A 24,963-nucleotide genomic window follows, 5' to 3' on the forward strand; every position below is an offset into this window, starting at 1 on the left:
TTTTGTAATAACAGAAAGTCATACTGGTGTGTCAAATAATTTTACACATTACACATAATGAACAAATTATGATTTGTAAAACTATGTACAGATAGTAATATTAAAATATTTTCCATTTATTTTAAAATGTAACAGATGGTATAGGAATATTGCTTGTACCATAACTCAAGAGACATTTTACAAGACACTGTAAATATTTTAGGTTTAATTGAAACTGCAGTTAAATGATTTTTTCAATTTTGAATTCAATAAATAAAAAAATGTTCAAACCAGTGAAGACAAATATACTTAGAGAAAAAAATGTTTTACGAGTTAAAAAAAACAAGGTTGACCCCACATTGTATAGCATACAATTTAATAATAAATGTTCTACGGAATTATAAAATACTATGATTTCAAGATTTAAAGAGTGCTGCTTCCCAAATATTCTCAATTGATCTTCACCTGAACTAAACAAATCATTTCAGCATTTTTTAAATATCATTAGAAAAGGTATTGCAAAGAGACTGGTTTTGTATATACACACACACATAATCCCAAATTATTACAAGGCATTGTCAATGTTTTAACTGGAATTAGCATTTAATGAAGATGTAACAGATACTTATTAATACTGTACATTTATATAGTAAATGTGTGACAGTAAAACAGCTAAGAATACTTAAAGATAATCTGAGCAGTTATTCAGATGGTAGGATGAAATATGGTATCTGTCCGTTATAAATCGTGGGGTATAATAAAGAGAAACCACACAAGATGTAATGTGGTTAAATGAGTGAGGAGAAAAGAAGTTGTGAGGGTGGACTGTTGTAAAAGACTAATACATTTGAGCTTCCTTGTCTGTTAACTTACTGTTTACATAAAACCCAAAATAAACACTAAGCCTACTTATACAAAAATATCATAGTATGTACTGTATAATAACTATAATGATCACAGTGAATGCACATCATCAGTATTGCAGAAATATTTCTCATATGATATTTTTCATATATATATAATATTATTTCAGTGAAAGACAAATTATAAATATTTGACAAGTACAATTAATTACAACTAATTTCATCACATTATTCCTGTAGGTGAATATAGGTTTCAAACGAATAAAAAATAAATAATTATGGAAAGTTATATAATATTTTCTTAAGTAATTATTTCCCACCTTGCTTTTGAACTGTGCAATGTAAACCCACAAAAGTATTACCAAAATAGTAAGACTCATGTTTCCAAAAACACCTATACACAAAAACAAAACACAACTTATAGATTAATCTATATACAAATGTAAGAACAAATAAATTGTTAAATTGTGTTATCTGCTTTCAATTCACTTTTACAGTACATAATGGTCACTTTACTAAAACATAATTAGCAAGCACTTAATCATATTGGCATAATGCTATAATAAATTAACAAAACATGTACACAGCAGGCATTCTCATTAGAAAGCCATATTGGCAAGTCACATATTCATCTAATATTCAGTAAGCTAATTTTAACTTTTACTATTTACTTTAATGCTAGGATCACTTTTTTTCTTAACATATCCAATTCTAAACTTTCTCATCTTTTATGAAATTGCTACAGTTAATGCTGTTTGCACAATTAAATGCTGTGGCCAAAATTGCACCATGTCAATCCAATCTAGAGACACCCTTTACAATAATTTACTTGAAACATAAAATAAAAATTCTGTTTTGGCAACTAAATCTTTCCAAAAATGTAGTATATGGCAAGAAAACTCCAACTATAACACATCTTAACTAATGCAATGATGAAAAAACAAATCCTTCTATTAGTCTTCTCCCCAAAACTCAAAAAATCCCAAGGCTTGGTTTAAAAGAAAGAAAGAAAAAAAATGGGTCTATATTTACGTAGACTCCTGCAGATCTGGCAGTTTTTCTACAAGCAGTTTGTGATTAATGTTTATACTCGCCAGAAGACCTGCATCATTTCGTTCAGACCCAGAATAGTCAATTTCTTCGCCTTTTAAGGTGGTCATATGACCACCTAGGGCTTTTAGCAGTGCATTGCCAGCACAGATGTCCCACTTTTTAATATAGGTCACATGAATATATACATCTGCTTTTTCATGGCTCTCATCAGGGATATCCAGAAGAGAAAGAACTTTGTAGCCTGTAATTTTGTAAAAAGCACAAAAGAAAACAATTAGAGAAAATACACTGTCAGCTTTACCCAATGAGACTTTAATTTAATAAAGCACATTTCAAGTTTCATAAAGTCGTTAAGAATAACACTATCTTTGGCTTTGATGAATGCAAGAAATGTCCAAAGACAAAAGTTAAATGTAAAGACTGAATCGGCAGTGTTAAATAAAATTAAATATCATATAAAATCTTTTACTCTGCATATTCTGGCGTTCAATTTAGATGGCAGAAATGTCTAATGACTGTAAGGTTGCAAATACCACTCTGATACAGAAGTAAGACGAAACAGAATATTAAAAATTATGAACCAAAAACATTTACTTCTATCTTGTACAAAACGATAGAATCTATAATGAGATTTTTAGCATACATTTTTTCATAAAAGTAACAACTAGCATATTTTAATGAATGAACAATCCTACTACATCACTCTGTTGGAACAGCAGACAAAAGAAAAGTATATCAAATAATTTAATTTGGATTTTCAGAGTGCCTTTGATACAGTGATAAAGATTAATTCTAGAACTAGAAGCCATTGGTATCAGATGTAATTTACAAAACTATTTCATGTTGTTTTATAGTGCTGGGCAAAAAACGGTCTTGATTTTTTCATGAAAAACATTTCTTTTGATAATGATGGGCTTATAGGTATAAAATTCGACAAAACATTTTTTACCCAATAGACTGGGCTTGTGGTCTATCACACAACACATAGACATGGCAAAACGTTAGAACAGCATGAAGAAGGTCAGGCAGTAATTAACATTATGGTCATAAGCATGAGGAGAAACGATGTTCAAAGACAAACACCTGGCGAGTGAAGCTGAGCTGGAAAATGTGTTCGCTGCTCACAAAGCAATAATACCAAAGAAAGGGCACACATCATCAAAAGTTTGGAAGTAGTTTGGTTATCAAAAAAATCAAACCAATCACAGATAAACCCAGTATGCAAGATATGCCGCTGCCAAGTACCTACAAAGACTGTTAAATACAATAAATCTATTCCACCATCTCAAAAGATACCATCCAATCAAATACAATGATTTCCAGAAAGAACACTCAAGTCATGTAGCTAGCAATCATTCAAGCAGTGGGGCTGTACCTAGACAGTAGTTTATTATGTCAACTTTTACAGCCATGACCCCATATAACAGAGCATCAAGAAGGCATCAAGACAACAAGAATAAAGTCACAGTGAAAGACACGATGCCAGTGAATGTTTTTGAAACAGAAGTCCTCGACTCGAGGTATCATCTTCCTGGCTGAAAACATTTTTCTCAAACTGCACTGCTGCAGTTTTATGAAGAATGTCGGGCAAAGTTGGAGACTGCATTGAAAGATTTGAGATACTTTGCCACTACCACAGATTTATGAGTCAGATATCAAAGTCATGCATAACATATAGAGGCAAGATACTTGTATCCTACAGTCTCTGTCCACAAGGCTCTAAATCCTCCATTTATTTTTACAGATGTGCGGTCAAAAAAATTCTATGCCCCACATACTTGTTGAGTAGGATTTAAAGACAGAGGATGAGGACTCAGACCTCTCAAAGAAAATTAAAACTATTGTCACAAGCTACTTGAATGACAAATATTTTGCTGCTGCTACTGATAACCTTTAGAATCAGCATTACATCTTGATCTTCAGTTCGAAACCCACTATATGAAACGCAGCACATCAACTGTAGGACTTCACAAATCTTTCAGTACACCACGAGGGTGAGGGAGAAGCACCAACACTAGCCAAAAAAAAAAAAACAGCAGGTGAAGACACTGGGCAGTTTTTCAAGAAACATTATTCTATCACTGCAGCTGGACTCACAGATCAATAATCTATTGAAGAAGAACTTGATAACTATCTCTCAGTGACTTGTGTGGACAGCGAAACCAGTCCACTGGAATGATGGAATATCCACACAGGAGTATTTCCTAAAGTGAGCTTCCTGGCTAGACACTACTTTTGTATACTCGCCACCAATTCACCCTCTGAAAGGGCTTTTAGCACAGGACGTAACATTGTCACATGCAAAGGAGTGTCAACAAAGCCAGAGATGGTAAACAAAATAGTCTTTTAAGCAAAAAAAATGCATAGTGTGTAACAAGGTTATTATAGTTAACGAAAACTAAAATCAAAACTAAAACTATTATTAAAAAAACATTTTCGTGAACTGAAATAAAATTAACAAAACCGAAATGAAAAACTATTAAAGTAGCTGGAAAGACTAACGGAAATAAAATAATAATTTACTAAAATATTTTTAGTTTTCGTTTTTTAATGAATATTCTTGCTGTTAGTCTTTAACCCTTATAAGTTTTAACTGTAAAAGAGAAAGTCATCCACCACGAGCTGCCTGCACATTTTCATCAAGTGAATGGCAGCTGTTGATGGAAGGCAAGTGTTCATACAGCATTTGTGGTGACAGAGCAAGCTGAATGCGGGCGCGTAAAGCGTGTGAAATAGAAATCGATTTATGTGCCGCTTTCTTTGCGCTTATTGTATATCAAGATGCAATTCAAATGGCTGAAATTATAATGTGCTGTTCAACAAAACCTTTACCATATGGACAGAAAAAAATCACAAGTGAGTAACGTTTCAGTTTATTTCTATGGTGACTGCTTTTTGTTGACAGTAATTCACCTGCCACTTCACACAGGAGAAATCGTTTTTTACTTTCTCATATACAAAGTATTGAGAAAGTATAGTAATCATGAAAAAATATGACCTTGATATTTTGACGAATCTTGACGTTATAGACCCCCCAGAGTCCAAAAATACCATTTTTTGGAATTGTGTGTGTGCGCACGTGTGTGTAAACACAATAACTCAAAAACGCAACTAGATAGATGGATGAAATTCGGCATGTGGTTGTTATACCACAATTGTAAATCTGTATTAACTTTTGGGAAATCCATCACCTGGAAGTGGTACTTTACCTGAACACATTCTCGATTTTTATTTTTTTATTCATGCAGCTGCAGAGTCCGATTTATTCAACTTTAATATATTAAACAATTATTATAAAAATATTCATTTGGTTTGATTTGTTGTTGATGGTTTCTTAAGTACATTATATAAAAAATATAATCACTGTCTTGCGGTTTACTCCTCAAATATCCATCCCCATATCTGAGTATACAAAAAAGTCTAGGGGAGACCACTCCCGGTTTTTGAAAATAAAACGGCACTGATCGAGACTGACTAGGTCATCATACAACATCAGCATACTGTTGCTGACCAATCACTTTTGCTTTAAAAACATTGTTTAACAATGAAGTGATACAAACAAAGGTAGGTAGGCGAAGAGAGTCTGCCAAGTGATGAAAAACTAAACATACTAATGGGTTTTTATATTGATTCTATATTTATTAATTTATCTTTTTTAGTTCATATTCACAACTCAATATACCTGATATTGTGAAAGTAATCCATTAGCAGAATTATATTTTAAAATATTTGTCTCCTTTTTCAATGTTTTTCTCTCTCTCTCAAAATAGACAGTTGAAATATCATAGTCATTTTGTTCTTATGCCTTATCATACATATCACATACCAGGGAGTTTTCCTACCTTACATCCAAACCTGCTGCAGTAGGCTCCAGGTTTCCTGCGATCCTGCTCTGGATAAACGGGTTTAGATAAATGTATATATTGTTCTTAATCTCAGATGCTGTCTCTGTCCTTTTATGCCTGTCCGTACTCCTATTACCTGCTCTTGCTCTGCTCATTATAGGGTTTACTGTCCTTTATGCTGGGCTATTCAAGTCTCACTGCCCCTAACCTTGACACTACATGCTTGTTTTTCTTTGTTTCCCTCAATACAGCTAGGTGGGGTACTGCACACCCGATTCAAGCCTATGAGCCCTGTTCTTCCTAAGCCCCCGTGATTTTCATGAGAAAATATTTTAAAAATTATAAAATTGTGCAAAATCGTTCATATTCAGTATCTAGTTTAGATTATGCATGTTTTTATCAGACAAAAACAAAACCAGATAGTAAACCATGTAGCGTAGTAAGCTTCCACGAACATTAAACTCATATCCAAATCTGTTACATGTACAGTTGTCTGATTGTGACAGAAAACTAAAAACTCCGTAGGAGCTCCATGCCATAATTACTAAAACTAAAAACTGAAATTAATAGATATCAAAATAAATAGAAATGTCTTTGTGAAATAAAAACTAAACTAAAATACACGATGAAGGAAAACTAAAACTAAACTGAATTTCCAAGTAAGGTCAGAAAAAAATATAGAAATAAAAAACTAATATAAAAGGCAAAACTATAATAACCTTGGTGTGTAATAGTACATGATGTGTGTTGCTTTTATTGTTTAATTCAGAAAAGATCCAAAATATATTTATTTTTTTAATTGCTTTACCTCAGATTTTTACATTAAAAGTTTTACAGAATACAGCTAGAATATTTATCAAGACCAGTAATGCAACTTTTACGCTGTTACAGTAGGTAACTGCAATTACTTCATTGAAAACTTTTTCAGTTTTCGTAGGTATATAGTTTGCATTTGTGTGTTTGTCGATAATAAATATTTTACACTATAATGAGCCTCTTATTTTTTCAGTTCGTAGTATTAAAACATATACTCTTTAAAAACTGAAAACAGTAACATGAAGTTCTATATCAAGATAAATATCGAGATAGATCAATACAGTAAAAATTGTGATAATATTTTTGTCATATTGCCCAGTTCTGTTGTGTAATGAGCTGAAGACAAAGAGTACATATAAGGTGAGAATACTCAAAAAAATGGGTGAAGTCATAAAAGGAGTTCTTATGGCATGTGTGCGTGGATCTTCTTTTTAGTTTAGATTAATGATGTATACTTTGATATAAGTAAGAAACTTGTAAAATTCCAGATAACAAGGTGGGGAGAACAGGGAGACCGAGTTTTGGACTGCTTAGAAAAAATGTTGTTTAAGTTCACAAGAATTTTATATTTTAAAAGTTTACTATTTAAAGATCTTTTAATACGGAGCATGTGGCAGGACTGTGTTACCATCACAGACTACAAAGGGAAAGTCTCACGTGACAGTAAGCGCAAACTCTGCATTTGCATTTGCTAACGAACTCAACACCCCGTTTTGAGGCTGGTTACATAGCTAGCGCCAATTACTGCCTGACTATTGAGGACGGTGACGTCATCAGCATTGCAGAGCACGATGTGCGTGCAGCACTGAAGCAAGGTAAGCATCAGGAAGGCCGGCGGGACTAGACTGCTTCTCTGGACATCTGCTGCGTTGTGGCGCTGACCAACTAGCTGGAATACTCACCACCATCTTTAACGAGTCTCTAGCGCAATCCGTGATTCCTATGTGCCTTCAAAAGATCCACAATCGTTCCTGTTCAACAAGAACAATAAGCCCTCGTGCCTGAATGATCTACCGACCTGTTTGCACTGACATCAGTAGTCATGAAGGTGTTCGGAGGCTACTGAAAGACATCATCTCATCCTCCATCCCAAGCACCATTGACCCACTCCAGTTCGCCTACCGTCCTAACAAGATCGACGGAGGACGCCATTTCTTCACGTAGTGCCACCACCCTCAGCCATGTGACAAGAAACAGGGGAACTATGTGAGATTGTTGTTCATTGACTATAGTTCAGCATTCAATACAATAATACCCCTGTAGACTGTTTGCGAACTGAGAGAGACTTAGGACTCAACAACTGCTGTGTGTGGGTGCTGGACTTCCTCACAGGAAGAACAACAGGCAGTGAGGGTTGGTAACTGTGTTTCCAACAGCATCACCATCAACACAGGAGCTCCACAAGGGTGCGTTCTTAACCCCTTGCTGTACTCCCTCTACACCCATGACTGCACGGCCACGTATTCCTCCAACACTATCGTGAAGTTTGTAGGTGACACGGTGGTACTGGGCTTCATCGTGAACAACGATGAGACGGCCTACATGGATGAAGTTGTGAACCTGACATTGTGGTGTCAGGAAAACTGCCTCCAGCTCAACATCAGCAAAACCAAGGAGCTGGTGGTGGACTTCAGCAGGAGACAACAGCGGGACTATAAGCCCCTCATCATTAATGGGACTCCAGTGGAAAGGGTGAACAGTATTAAATACCTGGGGGTTCATATCTCTGAGGACCTGACATTGTCTGAACACATCCAATCTACCATCTTAGACAGCTTAGGAAGATTGGGGTCTCTTCAGGGATTCTAAAGACTTTCTACTCTGGCGCTGTGGAAAGTATCCTGAAAGAGAACATTACATCCTGGTTTGGAAACTGCTGTGTTCAGGACCGTAAAGCCCTACAGAGAGTGATCTGTGCAGTGGAACGCTGCTGCAGGTCAGCTCTACCATCCATGCAGGACATTTACACCAGAAAATGCAGGACCAGAGCTCTCAGGATTATCAAAGACTCATCTCATCACAGCAATAGCCTGTTTCATCTGTTAAAATCAGGCAAAAGGTTTTGTAGAATCCTGGCCAGGACAGAGAGACTCAGAAGGAGTTTCTATCCTCAAGCCATAAGACTGTTAAATCAGAACATGCCATCTCATCCATGACCCTCCACATACTTAGACTGGACTGTAATTGTACCATTCCATCTACCCTTACCTTGTCTTGGAAACTGGTCTGTCCTTTAACACTATGCACCTGTCTAACATTGGTTTTGAACAATAATCACTGCACTATTGCAATTTTGTTACGGCCGACCCCTAACCCGGCCGGCACCTACACCTCCAAGACCAGTGGCCTGGATAAATTACTGAGCTGAATCTAAATATCAAGCTGTACCTCTAACAAATAAAAATTTTCCCCACAATCAACGGTTTAATCAAGCTCACAAAAACAGATGATATGTAAAATAGGTACGTAATTATATTAAACGAGCAACAACAAGAAGTAAGATGCACAATATATATATATATATATATATATATATATATATATATAATCCCTCCACCAAAGCAACAACACCATTTATATATGTACACACACAAACAATAAACCCTCCCTTGCCCCGTAACATATAACAAGCAATACGAATAACAAACTGAATGAGATACAGAAATGAATGTGAACTTGAGTCCGGTTATAAACACTGTCCTGAATGCGGTTGACTGAACTAGCGAAAAATGAGTCGTTTGATTTTCCCAGACAAAATGGAGCAGCCTCACCATGAATCCTCGCTGCGTGGTGGATGATGAATTCTGACCCCGGGGTCTCTCGTGATGAGGTTATTGAAGTCCGGCGGATAGAAAAACAAACTGGATGGAAATACGCGATGTGGAATACAACAGGTACAGATAGCTCGTGGTCGTGAATGTGAAAAAAATCTCCTTTCCTTCCTCTTCTCTCCTCCTCCTCCTCTTCTTTCCCTGGTTACTTAAATAGTCCTGAGATGGATGTAATTGAATAATAGCAAACAGGTGGCTTTCCAGGACTGGGGTTGCGGTCTCCTCCCATTATCCGTACCCGTAACATTTACTGACACACAAACAGCAAACGGGATGATGGAAACAAGACGCACATGGTACTAACACTGACAACACTATTACTACTATGTAGCCCCGCTACAATTTAATACTTAATTATACTTCATTTCACTTAAATTTACTTATTTATTTAGTCCTATTATATTGGTATCTTTCAATCTAGGACTTTTTGTTAATCTAACTGATATTCTTCTAACTTTGCAGTTTTGATAAGCAGATCAGGATGCATTTCACTGCGTGTTGTCCTGTAAAACTATGCATGTGACAAGTAAAGAATCTTGAATCTAATATAGAAGTTTAAATTTAATTTCTTTGAAAAAAAATTTACAGGAATATAATGGTTACTATGGGACTCTGCCTGTCATTAGTGTCCATGTTCTTGATGCAAGCTGTAATGCAGCGATGTGAACTCCTTTGTCTGAGATATGGATTCAATCAGTAAACAAGTGCAGCAAGTAAATCTTGTTTTCAGAAAAAAAAAGAAAAAAAAGAAAAGGAGAATGCATTTAAAATGGAATCCAGGAAGTACTTTTTCATACAAAGGGTTGTAGGAAACTGGAAAACATGATAATGTTTAAGAAATGTTTCTGTGAAATATTAAGACAACTTTTAGATGATCAAATGACCTTTATGAACCTAACACTGCAGCAATTAATTTCTTAATTACTTGTTTTACAAATGAATTATTGTACCGAGACATAAACTATACAATGATTTTCGGTTTGAATTTAAGAGGAGGCAAAACTGAGACATGTTACCTACGCAGAGTATTGGATAGTTCTATAAATAACATACCTGCCCCTGCTGCAGGGTGAATTTTGGTGTTATTTCCAAAGGCTTTCTGTGCAAAAGATGTCACCTTTCAGCATGAGAACGAGAAACAATAATCTCCGGAGACTTTTCATTGTAAGATTTACGAGGGTTTTACATTGGAACCTCCGGACACCATTGCCCAAGCTGAAATAAAGCAGACCAGTTTATTTTTTAGCAGTTCAAGATGACTTTAACAGAAGAAAATATCAATATATATATTTCTCTAGATACAGCTCATGTGAAAAACATTTTTTAATGATTGCTTTTGTCCCTAGGCTACTCTGTTATTCTACAGGGGTACACTGCTGAAGTCCTAACCACCTTTAATGGACCTCTTAGATCAATAGCTGTCTAAGATATATTTTATTATGTAAGATTCTTCCAAGGTTATGCTTCTTCAATACTTTCAGAGTTGTCATGTAAAATGTAGTTTACTCACTTACCCTCTCTGTACTCCTAACTAGCTTAGATTGCCAACCACATTGCAGCATTTGACAATTAAGAAGCTGATGGTCTTAACTGTTTTCACTGTTGCATAAAATAAATACAACTGAAGTGTCCACTGACTAATTTTATATCCCCACCCCCAAATCATGGTAGTGTGAGGCACAAAGCAGGAACAATCCCAGAAGGAAGTACCAGTTCAATGCGAAGAGCACATTCACAAAATGTTTCTCATTTCATGTCCAGTGCTACATCAATAGGATCCACCTCCCTGCAACTCTGACTTGTGATTAAAAGAAAAAAATAAATAAAAAACTGCTAATTAAAAAAAATTACAAACTGCTAATACTGATTATTTTCAAAATCTGCAAATCAGCAAATAAAAAAATTGGTAAATTTTAAATACACAAACAGCTTTCAAATTTGCTCATTTGTGGAAGACAAACATGATATAAAATTTTTTCTTTCACTAGAGTACAACAGGTCTACAATTTACATCAGGGTATGAAGTGTTTACTTTACAAATTGGGAAAACAACTAATTATTTCAGACCTTCAAAAAAAATTAAAAAAAATAGTATACCAAGTTTTATATGAGAAGATGCAGCAAGGAATTGTCCCATAAAAGAGACGATTGTTTTATCAAATAAAATTAATTAGAAACATTTAAGTTGTATTATATAAACTGCCTTGGGATGTTGTCAGAACAGAAAAAAAATTAAGTGTATAAAAAACAATTGTGCATTGAAGGTTCCAGATTAAAAGGTACAATTCTTATCTTTCACAAAATGCTATTTATTACCAAAAAGGATGTTTGTTGATTTTTGTCTCCCATGACTACAAGTGACAAAGTCTCAGGAGACTGCTTAGGTCTTCTATTCTCTACAGCTATACTGACCTTGTCAATAGTCACTTTGCTAGAATGCTAGTTGTCATCAAGATGTAGTTTTAAGGATCATGCTCATCTTTCAACAATACATTACAATCACATTTACAGTGTGCATGCATTTCATGGGAAGATTTTGCTTTGCAAGAATATCCAAACAGCACCAGCTTGAACCGAAACTAAAGAACCTGAACCAAGAGTACAACAAACACTAAATGCCTGTCCTTTACTGTATAAAATCTTCAGGAAAACATCTTCTCAGCAAATATTCTGAGCAAAGCAAAATCAGCTGGTCACAATTTTCCAATTCAACACACTAGTCTAACTGTAAAACAAAAATATGTTTATATAACATACAACAAAAACTTGCAAATTTGTAAACCTGCATTTTAGCATTGCAAACCATTTCAGCCAACCTTAATAATAACTCAGGTTCAAGCATAGAAAATGAATGACAAAATATGTATATTAATTTCTCAGGGCCTTGCAGGGTTGCAAAACTGCTGACTAAAATGTTTTTAGTCACACGGCTTAGCTGAGCTCTGCTGGAAGTAGTATTTGTGAATATTTGAAGTAGCACAAGGATTTTTTTTTATCTTTAGAAACAAATTAAGTGCTAATTTTTCCAATTGTTTGTTGTAAGAACCAAGTAGAATAATATCAGCAAGAATGACCTGTACAATGTTTCTCTTAAATCTCTAACTGGAAAAATCATGTCAAACAATAAAAACAAAACTATATGGCATACTATATGTATGGTATGTCCAAAAAACTCCAACACAACATGACAAGTTACTCTGTGAAGTCCTAACCCCCTCTAACACTTAATGAAGTAATGTTATGCAATACCAATGTGAGCTATGGTATGCAAATCAATTTGTGAAAAAATTTGTTTAATATGTTGGGTGTAAATGAGATGTAATAAAAACATTTTCAAAAAAAGAAACACTGCTGCAGAAAGAAAGTACAAGCTGCAACAGAAACTGGACTGGTAACAGATTACGGGATTCTAAAACATAAGATTCCCTAGTCCTTGCTTACCTCCACTACATTTTCAATATTAACATTATATTTTACATATTGCTTGCACTACTTATACAAATGTACATTTTATTCATATCTAAATAATATATCCAAGCACAGACCTAAAAAACTTACTCATAACAATAGCAGTTTTATCGGTCTCCCATACAAAGTACATTAGAAATATTTAAGCTGTATGTTCTCCTACCTATATTTCTTCTTATGACAATTAAAATAGTTAACTTGTATTATTATGAAGGCCTTACCAGTAAATGAAGAGAAAGGTTTGTGAATTACTCCAATGATTGGTACACCATCTACAGCGACACATACCATAGTGGTAACATATTCACGAAGGTCTTCTGCATGAAAATAAAGCAATACAGATTACAAAATGCACAAGTGCCCTCTTCATTTTAATCTGAAAGATGTTATAAAGACTCCAAACGATATTATTAGTTTATTCAGATTGTGATGAATGAAGCAGAGGAGTCTGTCAAGATGCAAACATAGGAGGAATGATACAAGCTGATTTCTGATTAAGACCAGAATAATACCTGTCAAACATTTCTTCACAAGACTGATAACGTCAAATTTCAAAGGAAGTTTCTAAAGATAATCATTAAAACAGCAGAGGACTAAAGAACTGTATTTTTAAGAGGAACCGATCAGGAACCCAGGAAATGTCTTGATTGCCCTTCCTTTCTTAACTAAGGCAGGGTCCCAACACTTCCTTGCTGAGAAACCATGCCACTCTCTAGAACTCTTTCAGCCCATTGGTGTGAGCACAGATTTAGAATTATTGGGCTACTGTCCCCTTAAGACAGTTTAATTAAGCTGGTTTCTGGGAATATCACTCATCATCATCTTCATCTGTCAGTTGAGAACTTTTATTCTTGTCAGTAGAGGGTTTTTACAGTCTGGGAAACTACTCCTAGACTAACCAGGTGCCGGGAGGAAATGGCATTACCGAGCAGCACTATACGGTGGCGGCGATATCAAATTCAGCCACCGAGATAAGGTATTACTATTGTACCCTAATGTACATCAACATATGCCTGTTTTTAACACTTTATTAATCAGACTAGTCAATTTCAAATCAGGGATGTGTACATTCTCTCTCTCTCATACATAAGAGAGAAAAAAAAAAAGTTATAGGCAGGATGTTGAGAATGACCCAGTGGATAAGTAAACACAACTAAGAACTGCTTAATATATTAACACCTACACATATTATTATAATGCAATAATTCATCAGCACTCGGTAGCTACCAAAAGAAAAAATCTCAAATGCAAGGGGCCGAAATGAATTTACTGTGGAGGGTTGCTAGATGCATTTACAACAGGTAAATTACAACAGGTAATTTACAACGGGTAAAGAGCTCAGTGATGTGCAAGGACTTGGGAGTAGAATGGCATGCCTGGTTGTGTCTACAGATTGACAGGGACCAGTTAAGCCAGTTTCAGCATGTAGCTGTAATGCTCAGTGGGTGCCTTGGACCCACTAGAGACTTAATATCTCTCAAAAGGACCCAGATTTGTCTGGGAGTTTCCCAGGAGGTGATCACAGACATTATAAGAAAGTGCTAGTCGGTGAACACTTTCACCATGTTGCAATTGTGATCCAAATGAAGAAAATCAGAATGGAAATGACTAAATAAAGGGAAAGTAAAACTTGAAGTCATGCATGCTCATTCTCACCTGGTCGTGAGTAAATCCCAATACTAAAACGGACACTTTTTTTCAAAAATGTCAAGCTAAATAAAATCAGACAACATTAGGAAGCCTATATAAATATTACAACTAGAAGTGCAATTGCATGGCTTAGAGATTATTACATGACAACTTTTACATGATTTCCAGTGTATTTCATGTCTAATTCACCTCAATGTATGTCACTCAATTAATTGTATGAATGATTTTAAAATCAATACTCACACTGGTAAGCTGAAGGAAAGGATACCAGTCCCATAGCAACATTCTTTTCAGCCTGCTTAAAAATTTCTAATCTCTCTGGCATGTCTAATATACAGGGGTGGGCAAAAGTAGGTTTACAGTTGTTCATATGGAAAAAGACACAGGATATGATTATTACGGTAGGTTTATTAATTTAAAGGAATGTCACAATGGCATAGCACACTTAAAAGATTTTACCTAAGTGTTTAAATTACCTAAAAGATATGTTTCATGTACTCACAACTGTAAACCCACCTTTGCCCACTACCATATATCAACTGTGCAAGGTGCTGGATGGCATCCTCACTACCTTCCCAAGCTACTATGCCAGAGCTGCCATCCTTGAACAAGAGAACCTGCAGTTCTACTTTAATGTCCACTCACATTACTAAGGATGACAAATGTGTGTTTAACTAGTTTAGACAGTAACATGTCCTTCCACTCAATTTTTTTTATTACTGCTTTTCCCTGCCATAAAAACTTACTGCAGTTGAGCTAAAAGGCAGGAGGCATTATATAGTCCATTGTAATCCACTTACAAGCACACTTACACTCACTCAATGCTCACTTATATTAAATTTATTTTAAGTTTGCAATCAAAATAGGAATCCATATTACTAACCGAGAATGCTAAACCGGATGATGGACGCAGGCACATCCGGCAATGGGCCGTAGCTGCAAAAAGACGTACTGCGCAGGCGCAAAAAGAGTCCGCGAGAGTCGGCTGAGGAGCCGAGAAAGGCGGACAAAAGAGAGCGAGAGATGCGGATGAGGGGCCACGAGAGGCGGACAGGACCACAGAAAAAAGGAGTGAGCACAGGAAAAATGGAGAAATGAGGAAACGCAGGCAAAGCACGAAACACATTGCACACGAAACTAGACCCAAAAAAAAAAAAAAAAAAAAAAAGGCCCCCCCACAACAGCAAGGCACCCCCCCCCCCCCCCCCCACACACACAGGCACCGGACGGGACACACACCAAGAGGGGGATTCAACAAGCCCATGGAACACAAAAAAAAGAACACAAAACCACCCCACAGACCCTACAAGCAAGGGACGGGACACACACAAACAGGGGGATTCAACAAGACACAGGAACACAAAAAGAAAGAAGACGCTCGCGCGACAACAATCCTCAACCCCCCCCACACACACACACACACACACACACACACACACACACACACACACATCCATAAGAAGTGACACCCAAAGCCACATATTCTAAAGTGAACATCAACACCTTCACACTAGACAGCATAGGTGTCAGCATTGGTGGATCTCCTTACAATAAAGCACTATTAACCGTTCAACTGCAGAAAAGTTGACAGTGACTGCGATCCTCCTTATTACTTATCCATATTTCGCATGCTGAGAAAGAAACAAGTCATGAATACACGGTCACGGGTACAAAACGAAAAGGAAAGGATAACAGGAACAAACACACGAACACGAAAGAAACAACAAAATAGACGGCTATGCAGCATAGGTGGATCTCATTACAATAAGGCACTATTAACCGTTCAACCGCAGAAAAGGCTCCATATTAACAGTGAGTGCAATACTCCTTATTACTTATCCATATTTCTAAAAGAAAAAATGACTCGACTCCAAAAACACAAAGCTCTACTAAAGCTTCTAACTAACGATGTACCTAAAAGTAAAAACTTTATGAACTGCATTAGATCCTACAATAGTTCATTTAATATGCACAAATCTACATCCTAGATCCACATGACGCAAACTATCAATCAAAGTGCTGCATCGCAACAGGCACGGATTCAAAACGAAACACCTCCCGTCTCAGACATACGTTAATGGCAGCGAAGGCTACAACGGGCTTCTCACACAGCACAGACAAATCGATTACAGCTCCAAAACAACACGTCCCAAATACTACACATGCAACAACGCGCCTCTCAAATGGCACAAGCAAAACATACACCAGGAAAATTCATTCGGATTAATGAATGTCATTTGCAATCATTGTCATTCAGTTCACTTCCCTGAAGAAACAACTAGCAATACAAGTTATACATTTACACGTTGTTGTCAAAAGGGTCAAATTAGACTACCTTCTTTACATTCATATACTGAATATCTACAGAAGCTTATAACTGACGATGTACCTGAAAGTGAAATCTTTATCAACTACATTAGATCCTACAAATCGGAATCCACTATGAACATTAACGGTGGCACTGCACGTGACATCCGTCTTGAAAAAATGTTGTTTATTGATGAATGTTCAATGGCATGAACAAACGTTTATGAATAATAATATTCGATTTGGAGGAAAGGTACTTTTATGAGGAGGAGATTTTAGACAGTGATTAGCTATTCTTCCAGATGCCATGCACTCAGCTATTGTTCAGTGCACCCTAAAATACGCAGACAATTGGCATTGCTTTCAAAAGATACAGTTAGTAAAAAAGATACGATGTCCAGAACCAGATCATAACAATTGCTTATTACAACTGAGAGATGGTACACTCACCAATACAGATGGACTTCAGCCACATATTATTACAATTCCTCAAACCTTTATCTGCGACTACTTAGTTACAGAGAGATTTGGAACAGCAATCTCATTAGACCAAATGCCCCTTTTAACACAACGCACTATATTCTGTCCAAAAAATATTAATGTGGAAAACATAAATACCCAAGTCATTCCATTACTTCCTGGAAAGACACAACTCTTTCTAATCTCTGACAAACTTGACTCTGATCACAACAATAACCATCTTAAATGACCTTACAAGTTCTGAGCTGGAATTACCTTTTACACTTAAACGGCGTGTACAAAGAAATTTTCAAATAAACCTTTACACTGTGCCACACACTTTATTGTTTGCTTTCTATTTGCATCATCTACACCGTCACACTATTCTATATCTCATTCATACATCACGCTCTTTGTCATTCCCAACACCAGGGGTTGGCGAGCGAAGCGAGCAGGGGGCGGAGCCCCCTAGTATGCGGAGAAAGGGAAACACCACAAAACAAAGCAAGGTCCATTACAGCAATGCTCCTGTGCTGCTCACAGTATCAATATGCTCCTTATAATTAAAAACATAATAGTTTGCAAATCACAAGCTCCAAACTGAAAAGGTTGTTCAGTTCGGCCAAAACATGATGCTATTTCCAGGTGGCACCTCATGACATTTTGCCATTGTTTTTCTTGCTTGTACAATAATGACTGTCAGTCATTTTCCAACATGCTATACCCTAACACAGGGTCACGGGGGTCTGCTGGAGACAATCCCAGCCAGCACAGGGCGCAAGGCAGGAACAAATCCCGGGCAGGGCGCCAGCCCACTGCAGGGCACACACACACCCCAAGCACACACTAGGGACAATTTAGGATCGCCAATGCTCCTAACCTGCATGTCTTTGGACTGTGGGAGTAAATCGGAGCACCCGGAGGAAACCCACACAGACACAGAGAGAACATGCAAATTCCACGCAGGGAGGACCTGGGAAGCAAACCCAGGTCTCCTTACTGTGAGGCAGCAGTGCTACCACTGTGCCATTGTGCCGCCCGCAAGAAAAACAACTGAAGTGAAAAGTTGGTTGATTTAGTCCCACTGTGTTACAACTAAAGCACTGATCATTTCCTTTTTCATAAAAAATTGAAATAACAAAGAATTTAAAAATAGACAATACGATCAATTACAGAGCATCTAACTGGATTAGCACCTTACTATTATCAAGAAAGTAACGCAAGTGCTGGGTGGTATGACCAAAATTCTATATCACGGTATTTTTCAAAATTATACCGGTTTCACTGTATTCAACGGTATTTTTTTCCCCATGCATGAGTGGATGTTAACCACATTTTCCAGTGCAATTACTGCAGTAGACTGGCTAAGAATAACCTATTCCACTGTCACAAGAATTGTACATTGTACAAAAAAAAAAAAAAAACCAAAACATTTTAATGTGCATAAAAGTATTAATACATGGTTTGCATAGTTAAACTAATAAATAATAACAATAAATAATAGTGCAACTTCCAGTAATAATACTATTACTTCAAGACTTCAAGCCCAGGTGCATTACACAGTATTCACCAAATAAAAATAAAATAAAACAAGTGCAACTTGGGGATGACATCTTTATCTACTGAACCATCATTAAGGCAAATTGCATTAATATGGACCTTGCTTCAAGCTAAGCTATATACATAAATAATAAAACTGCAACTTGCATTTATAATGCTATTTGTGGTATAGCCGTACGGAATCATATTAGGGCCAGGGTGAAGAAAAAAAAAATACGGACACGGAACAAAAAAAAACAAAAAAAAACTATATGTCGAGAATAAAGTCGACATGTTGACTGTATTCTTGACATTTCCATCGAGATTAAAGTCGACATTTCCACTTTAATTACAAAATAAACTGAGAATAAAGTAGAATGTCATAAACTAAACTTCATCCTAAAATCAATGTTTAATTTACTAGATTTTCTCAAACCCTGTCATAAGTTAATGTAGCACATTAAATGCTTTGTGTTAAGTGTTCCCCGACCCAGTTGTTAATCGCTATGTGCTTCTTAAACTGACTTCCTCTACACTAAGAGGAGGCACAGGCAGCACTCGCCGCACAGAATACATTCACTTCATGATATCCCTGCTCTCTTAAAATTTAGAATGCCAAGATAAATAGTTGATATCATTTTGAGGATGAAATGCATTAAAGCAGGTATTAAACATGCACGGTAGTGCTGCTCCCTTGCAGTAAGGGGTCCCCAGGTGTATGTTCAGTGTAGAGAACTTTATGGCAGGTGTGACAATGCTTCAAAAAAACTGGATGTATGAATGTGTATCGCACAGGTTTAACTTAAATATTGTGTAAATGTTGGGTTTGTGATCTGGTGTTCGGAGACACAAACACAGAATTCAACGGATGTTCATCTGAGCAGGTTTTCTTTATTGCATGCGTGTTGTCTCTGTCTGACGTACCAAACCCCCAGTTCCTGTCCTTTCTTTTTCTTTCTCCACATAACCAATCACCACACGATAAACGTCTTTGTGAAATTAAAACTAGTTATAAACTTAGACCACGGAGTGTTCAGAACTTTTAAAAAAATCTTCGTTATACATGTTTAATTATGCCATCCATTCAGGGTTGCGCCTATCCCAGTAAGCATTGTGTGCGAGGCAGGAGCAAATCTGGAACGGGGCAACAGCACATCGCAGGGTGAATACGAGCAATACATACATTAGCAGGGTTAATATAGCATAACAAAACCCCACATCCTACATGACTTTGAAAGGAATCTGAAGCACGCAGAGTAAACCCACCAGAAAAACAGTATGCATTTCATCATGAAAATTATATCAAGTATTTATCTTAGCATTCTAAATGTTCAGGGAGCAGGAATATCATGAAATTAATGTATTCTGTGTGCTGCCTGCGCCTCCTCTTAGTGCAAGTGTAAGTCAGTTTAAAAAGCATGTAGCGATTAACATGGCTCTGGGAACACTTAACACAAAGCATTTAATGTGCTACATAACTTATGACGGGGTTTGAGAAAATCTAGTAAATTAAATATTAATTTTAAGATGAAGTTTAGTTTACAATGTTCTACCTTAATAACAAATTATGAGAATAAAGTCAACATGTCGACTTTAATCTCGACAAATGGCGAGAATAAAGTAGAAATGTCGAGAATAAAGTCAACATGTCGTCACACTATTACACAGTACCCAGGTACATTACACAGTATTGAAAAAAATAAAACAAGTACAACTTGGCTTGCAGTATTATCCAGTAGTATAGAAACAGTATTCACACATTTGAACATAATGGTCCACATCCGAACTTTTAAATCCAAAGTATCTCCAGACAACAGACGTGACTCCTTTTTCCAGCAAAAGTTCTTCTGCGTCATCATGTTCAACTTTATTGTCTGCTATAGCTTCAGTTTCAGAATGTTCTCTGTCCATTTTCACTGCGAAACCCCTCCACTTCGTTGCATGTGTTTAGCGGTGTAGCAGTGAAAAAGGTATCCCTTAAACAGTTTCCGGCTGCGCCACATTCTGAACGTCGTTTAGGCTATTTAAACTGGTGTTGCGGTGTAAGAAAAATCCATATCATAACAAAAATAAAAAATGGTTTTCGGTATGAACCGGTATACGGCCCAGCACTAAGTATTGCTCTTAAAAAATATGGAATAAATAAGAAAGAACTATTGTTGAGAACTAAGAAATACTAATGAACTTTATGCAACAGTACTCTGCTCCCTGAAAAGTAACCACATAAACGAGAGCATGTATCACGCAACATTCTCAAATGCAGTTAATCCAAATCAAGGTCTATTGCATTGGTTCTCAAGTTCAGCCCTTTTGCTCCAACCCAACTTTGCTTTAATGGACTTCGATTTTAATTACAGAAGGCATTATTTTACAGTTTCCATAAATTACAAAACTGCTAATTTACTAATGTTTTAACTACACTATAGTAAAAATGTGCGCATGTTCTTTTGGAGAGATTTTATTTTTTTAACATCATCTTCGTGCTTTTCCAGGGGATCTACTGATTTACGCATTTATTTGCTAATTAGAAGGCTTATGGATTTGGCACTCAAGCAGCATCAGCCTTTAGGCTTTCAGTGTTGCGTGCACTTGAGTCCATCACTTTTATTTTGTTCTGTCATTATTAGTATACAATTAAGAAAGTAGACTCAAAAAAGGTGAATTAAGAAAAAAAAAAAACAAAACAGAGTGTTAAGAATTTAAAGCTATGACAAATAAACATAAAAAAATTGTATAAATGTACTGTAAATCTCACAACACCACATTTTTCAGAAAGCAGAATAGTAGAATGTAAAAAGGCCAGCATGCCTTAGGTCATGGGTTCTCAACTGTGGTCCTGGAGGGCCAAAGTAGATGCAGATCACTCTAACAAAATTCATGATTACAAGCCAGGCCAGGCTTTGTTAGTACTTTCATTCTTCCAAGACAAATGTTTATCACATTATAGATTTTTTGTTTTCTGAGAACATTATCTATGTTTTGTAGTCCAGAACAGATTTGTACCACTTAGCCCTTCCCTTCTTTCTCATTTATTTCAAAACATTTTATTAGCACTGATACTTCAAGACACACATAAGTTTAAATGGAAGCACATTAGCTGGAGAGTTGGTGGTTCATTTGCATCTCATTATTAATAGATGGAGGGATATCATTACTGGGCAGCAAACATACAAGCCATAAAAACCTGGACACAAAAAAATGAACATACACAGGCTTGGTTTGCAATAGAAGTAAAATCCTGTAGTACTTCTTTATACTCCCTGCTCTGCGCTCCAATAAATGCAAGTTATCGCAAATATACTAATAACCCTATTGTGCTTTACTCGCTCAGAATATGGAACCAACTTAGAAAGCATTTTAAGATGGAAAATCTTTTATCCGTGGCACCACTGCAAGAGAATCACCTTTTTCAACCCTCGCAACCATATCCAGTTTTTAATACCTGGAAAAGTTTTGGGATTAAAATGCTCAGAGATCTTTATTTAGACAACATATTTACATCTTTTGAACAATTATGTTCAAAATTCAACCTCCCAGCTACACATTTCTTTAACAAAATTTCTAATTTGAAGATAGTGAAACAGAAATTGCCCGATTTCCCCCACCTCGCACCCTCCACAATGCTGGAAAAAATACTGCTCAATTTCGAGGAATTAAACACCATTTCCGCATTATATAAAATCCTATTAGAGTCCCTACCTTTCAAAGATCCAAGAGGACATTGGGAAGAAGATCTCTTAATCAATATATCAGAAAAGGAGTGGAAGGTAGCAAAGCAGAGAATTCACTCGAGCTCCATATGCGCAAAGCATAGAATTATTCAACTAAAAATTATATATCGAGCTCATCTGTCTCGCTTAAAACTGTCCAAAATGTTTCCAGGGCAAGATCCAACCTGCGAACACTGCAACCAAGCTCCTGCCTCTCTGGGTCACATGTTTTGGGCCTGCACCAAACTAACATCATTTTGGATCAAAATTTTTAAGTGCCTTTCAGACAGCCTTGGGGTCACAATCCTCCCTAACCTATTAACAGCTGTGTTCGGTGTTCTTCCAGATGGACTTGAAGTGGAGAAGGACAAGCAAACGGTGATTGCATTCACTACACTTTTGGCACGCATACTTATTTTGTTAAATTGGAAGAATCCTAACTCTCCTCTGATAAGTCAGTGGGAAACCGATGTTTTATATTATTTGAAATTGGAAAAAATCTAATTCTCAGTCAGACGATCTGTACAGAATTTTTTCAAAACCTGGCAGGATCTAATCAATATTATTTTAGAATAAGAGAAATAACTATTACCGCATTTATTTCCCTTCTCCATTTTTATTTACCTATATATATTTCTTCCTTTCTTTTGTTTATTGTTGCCTTATTAAAAAGCCCTAAGCAATTCTCCTTTGGCTAAGCTCTCCTTTTCAAGGGTGGGGTTTGATTTGTCTTCCAATTCTTTTTTGTTATAAATTAATCTATTTGTATGGAACGATTACAATAAAATTAATAAATAAAATTAAAAAAAAAAAGAAAAAGGGCAACAATTAAAACCTAAATGTATGAGCTGTTTAAAACTTAAACTGGTAATTAAAGATTCAGAATTGTTACAAGCGAGGCAACTAAAACAAAGCCCAAAAAGCATACTGCTTTAGTAGTAAATAAACAAATTCTAGTTACAAGTTAAAGTGAAACATGTAGCCACCGAAGCCCCCCCAAAGATATAATTGAGAAGCCCTGCCTGTGATGTTTTACGAATGTTCCAAGGAACATCAGACCTTGCTATCAGCATGTCTTCCTTGAACCAAATGTCACTTTACATATGGAAAGCAATTTTACACAAACCTATGTACTCCTGAGTAGCATCCAGAGGATCAATCCACACAGTTATGCTATCTGCCATCACCTCCTTTGGCTCTTTAATTTTTTCGAGAATTTCATTAGGAATGACATGATTCCAAACATTATGTTCAGCGGCCAAAGTATGGTCGTGTTCCTCTGAGTTCACCTAGAAAACAAAGCATTAATTCTGTTTAAAAAAAATGCATGAGGGAAATCTTACAAAATTCCATATATATTAAATCATGGAATGACAGGCTTGTAATCTTGCAAAATCAAGTTAAAAAAGAGGCTTATTAATTATTTAACAAAGAAAACCAAAATTCTCATAGTATGGTAATTTTCACAGTATGTACAGAAAAACATTTTTGTTGCTTTTAATCACAGTAAATACTTATTGTAAACAATGGCCAGTAACGCGAGATCACAAGTAGTTTTGTATTAGTAAACACGAATTAAGAAATAATAAGCACCAACAGCAGAATGCCTTCTGACTTAACGCAGCACTCAACTGAGACCTATCATGGTAGCACACACATCATTACCATTCCATTAGATGATGAAAGTAAAATATACCTTAATATAGGGAAACGTATTTTTGATGAGATGGTACATTTTGATATGTGAACGCAAGTCTCCGATTGTAAGCATTTCTTTCGCCCCCTCCTTCGTTTTCCCCTTCGTCTTCTCTTCCAGCGCATTCTCCTCTCGTATTCTCTTCACTTCGCGACCGCCCAGCACCGCAGCTTCCACCGATAGCGCCAGCAGTTCCCGCAGGTCCACGGTCTTCCCCTGTCTTAGAGCTGCCAGTCTGCTGGCTATTACGCCCGAGTAAAGATGGTATATTACACCGAGCCCCAGCAGGCAAAATACGGCCACTCCGAGGGGAGACAGTCGAATACCCATCGGAGCCATTGCAAGCTGTTAAGACAACTACACAAGTGTACGCTGAAACCTAAGCAATCGCAATTCCGCGAGTGACACTTTCAGAAGGGGGCCTGATGTTAATCTGGCTGGTAACTTCAAAATATTTTATAAAGGTGCACAAGTAACTGCGCCCCGAGAACGACGCCCATTCAATCCCATGTTATCGCCACAGACTGACACATGAAGCCTGAGTTCCGCGTGCTGATTTACAAGAAGCTTATCCGCTCCCAGGCGTGCCAATAGAAAACAACATCGACGTAATTTATTTTTTAACAAAGCTCTTTCTTAATAATGAGATGATGCCGTAACAGATCTCGATCAAATATGCACACAAAATTCTCCAGGTTACAGCTCCACGTCTAACACGCTTGGGTCAAAGAGCAAAGATTACGAGTT

At 36.6% G+C, this 24,963-nt stretch overlaps 1 protein-coding gene across 1 annotated transcript; it reads right to left on the bottom strand.

Moving 5' to 3' along the window:
- Positions 1 to 95: 95 nt before the first annotated feature.
- On the bottom strand, positions 96 to 24,963 carry bpnt2 (3'(2'), 5'-bisphosphate nucleotidase 2). Its single transcript, XM_028803555.2, is given in 7 exon segments — positions 96 to 2,136; positions 10,441 to 10,509; positions 10,512 to 10,566; positions 10,568 to 10,602; positions 13,077 to 13,172; positions 23,647 to 23,809; positions 24,217 to 24,963. Coding segments are annotated over 7 exon segments (1,023 nt in total). The 5' UTR covers positions 24,556 to 24,963; the 3' UTR covers positions 96 to 1,870.

Source organism: Erpetoichthys calabaricus, chromosome 6 (genome assembly GCF_900747795.2).
Source record: "Erpetoichthys calabaricus chromosome 6, fErpCal1.3, whole genome shotgun sequence".
Taxonomy (NCBI): domain Eukaryota; kingdom Metazoa; phylum Chordata; class Cladistia; order Polypteriformes; family Polypteridae; genus Erpetoichthys; species Erpetoichthys calabaricus.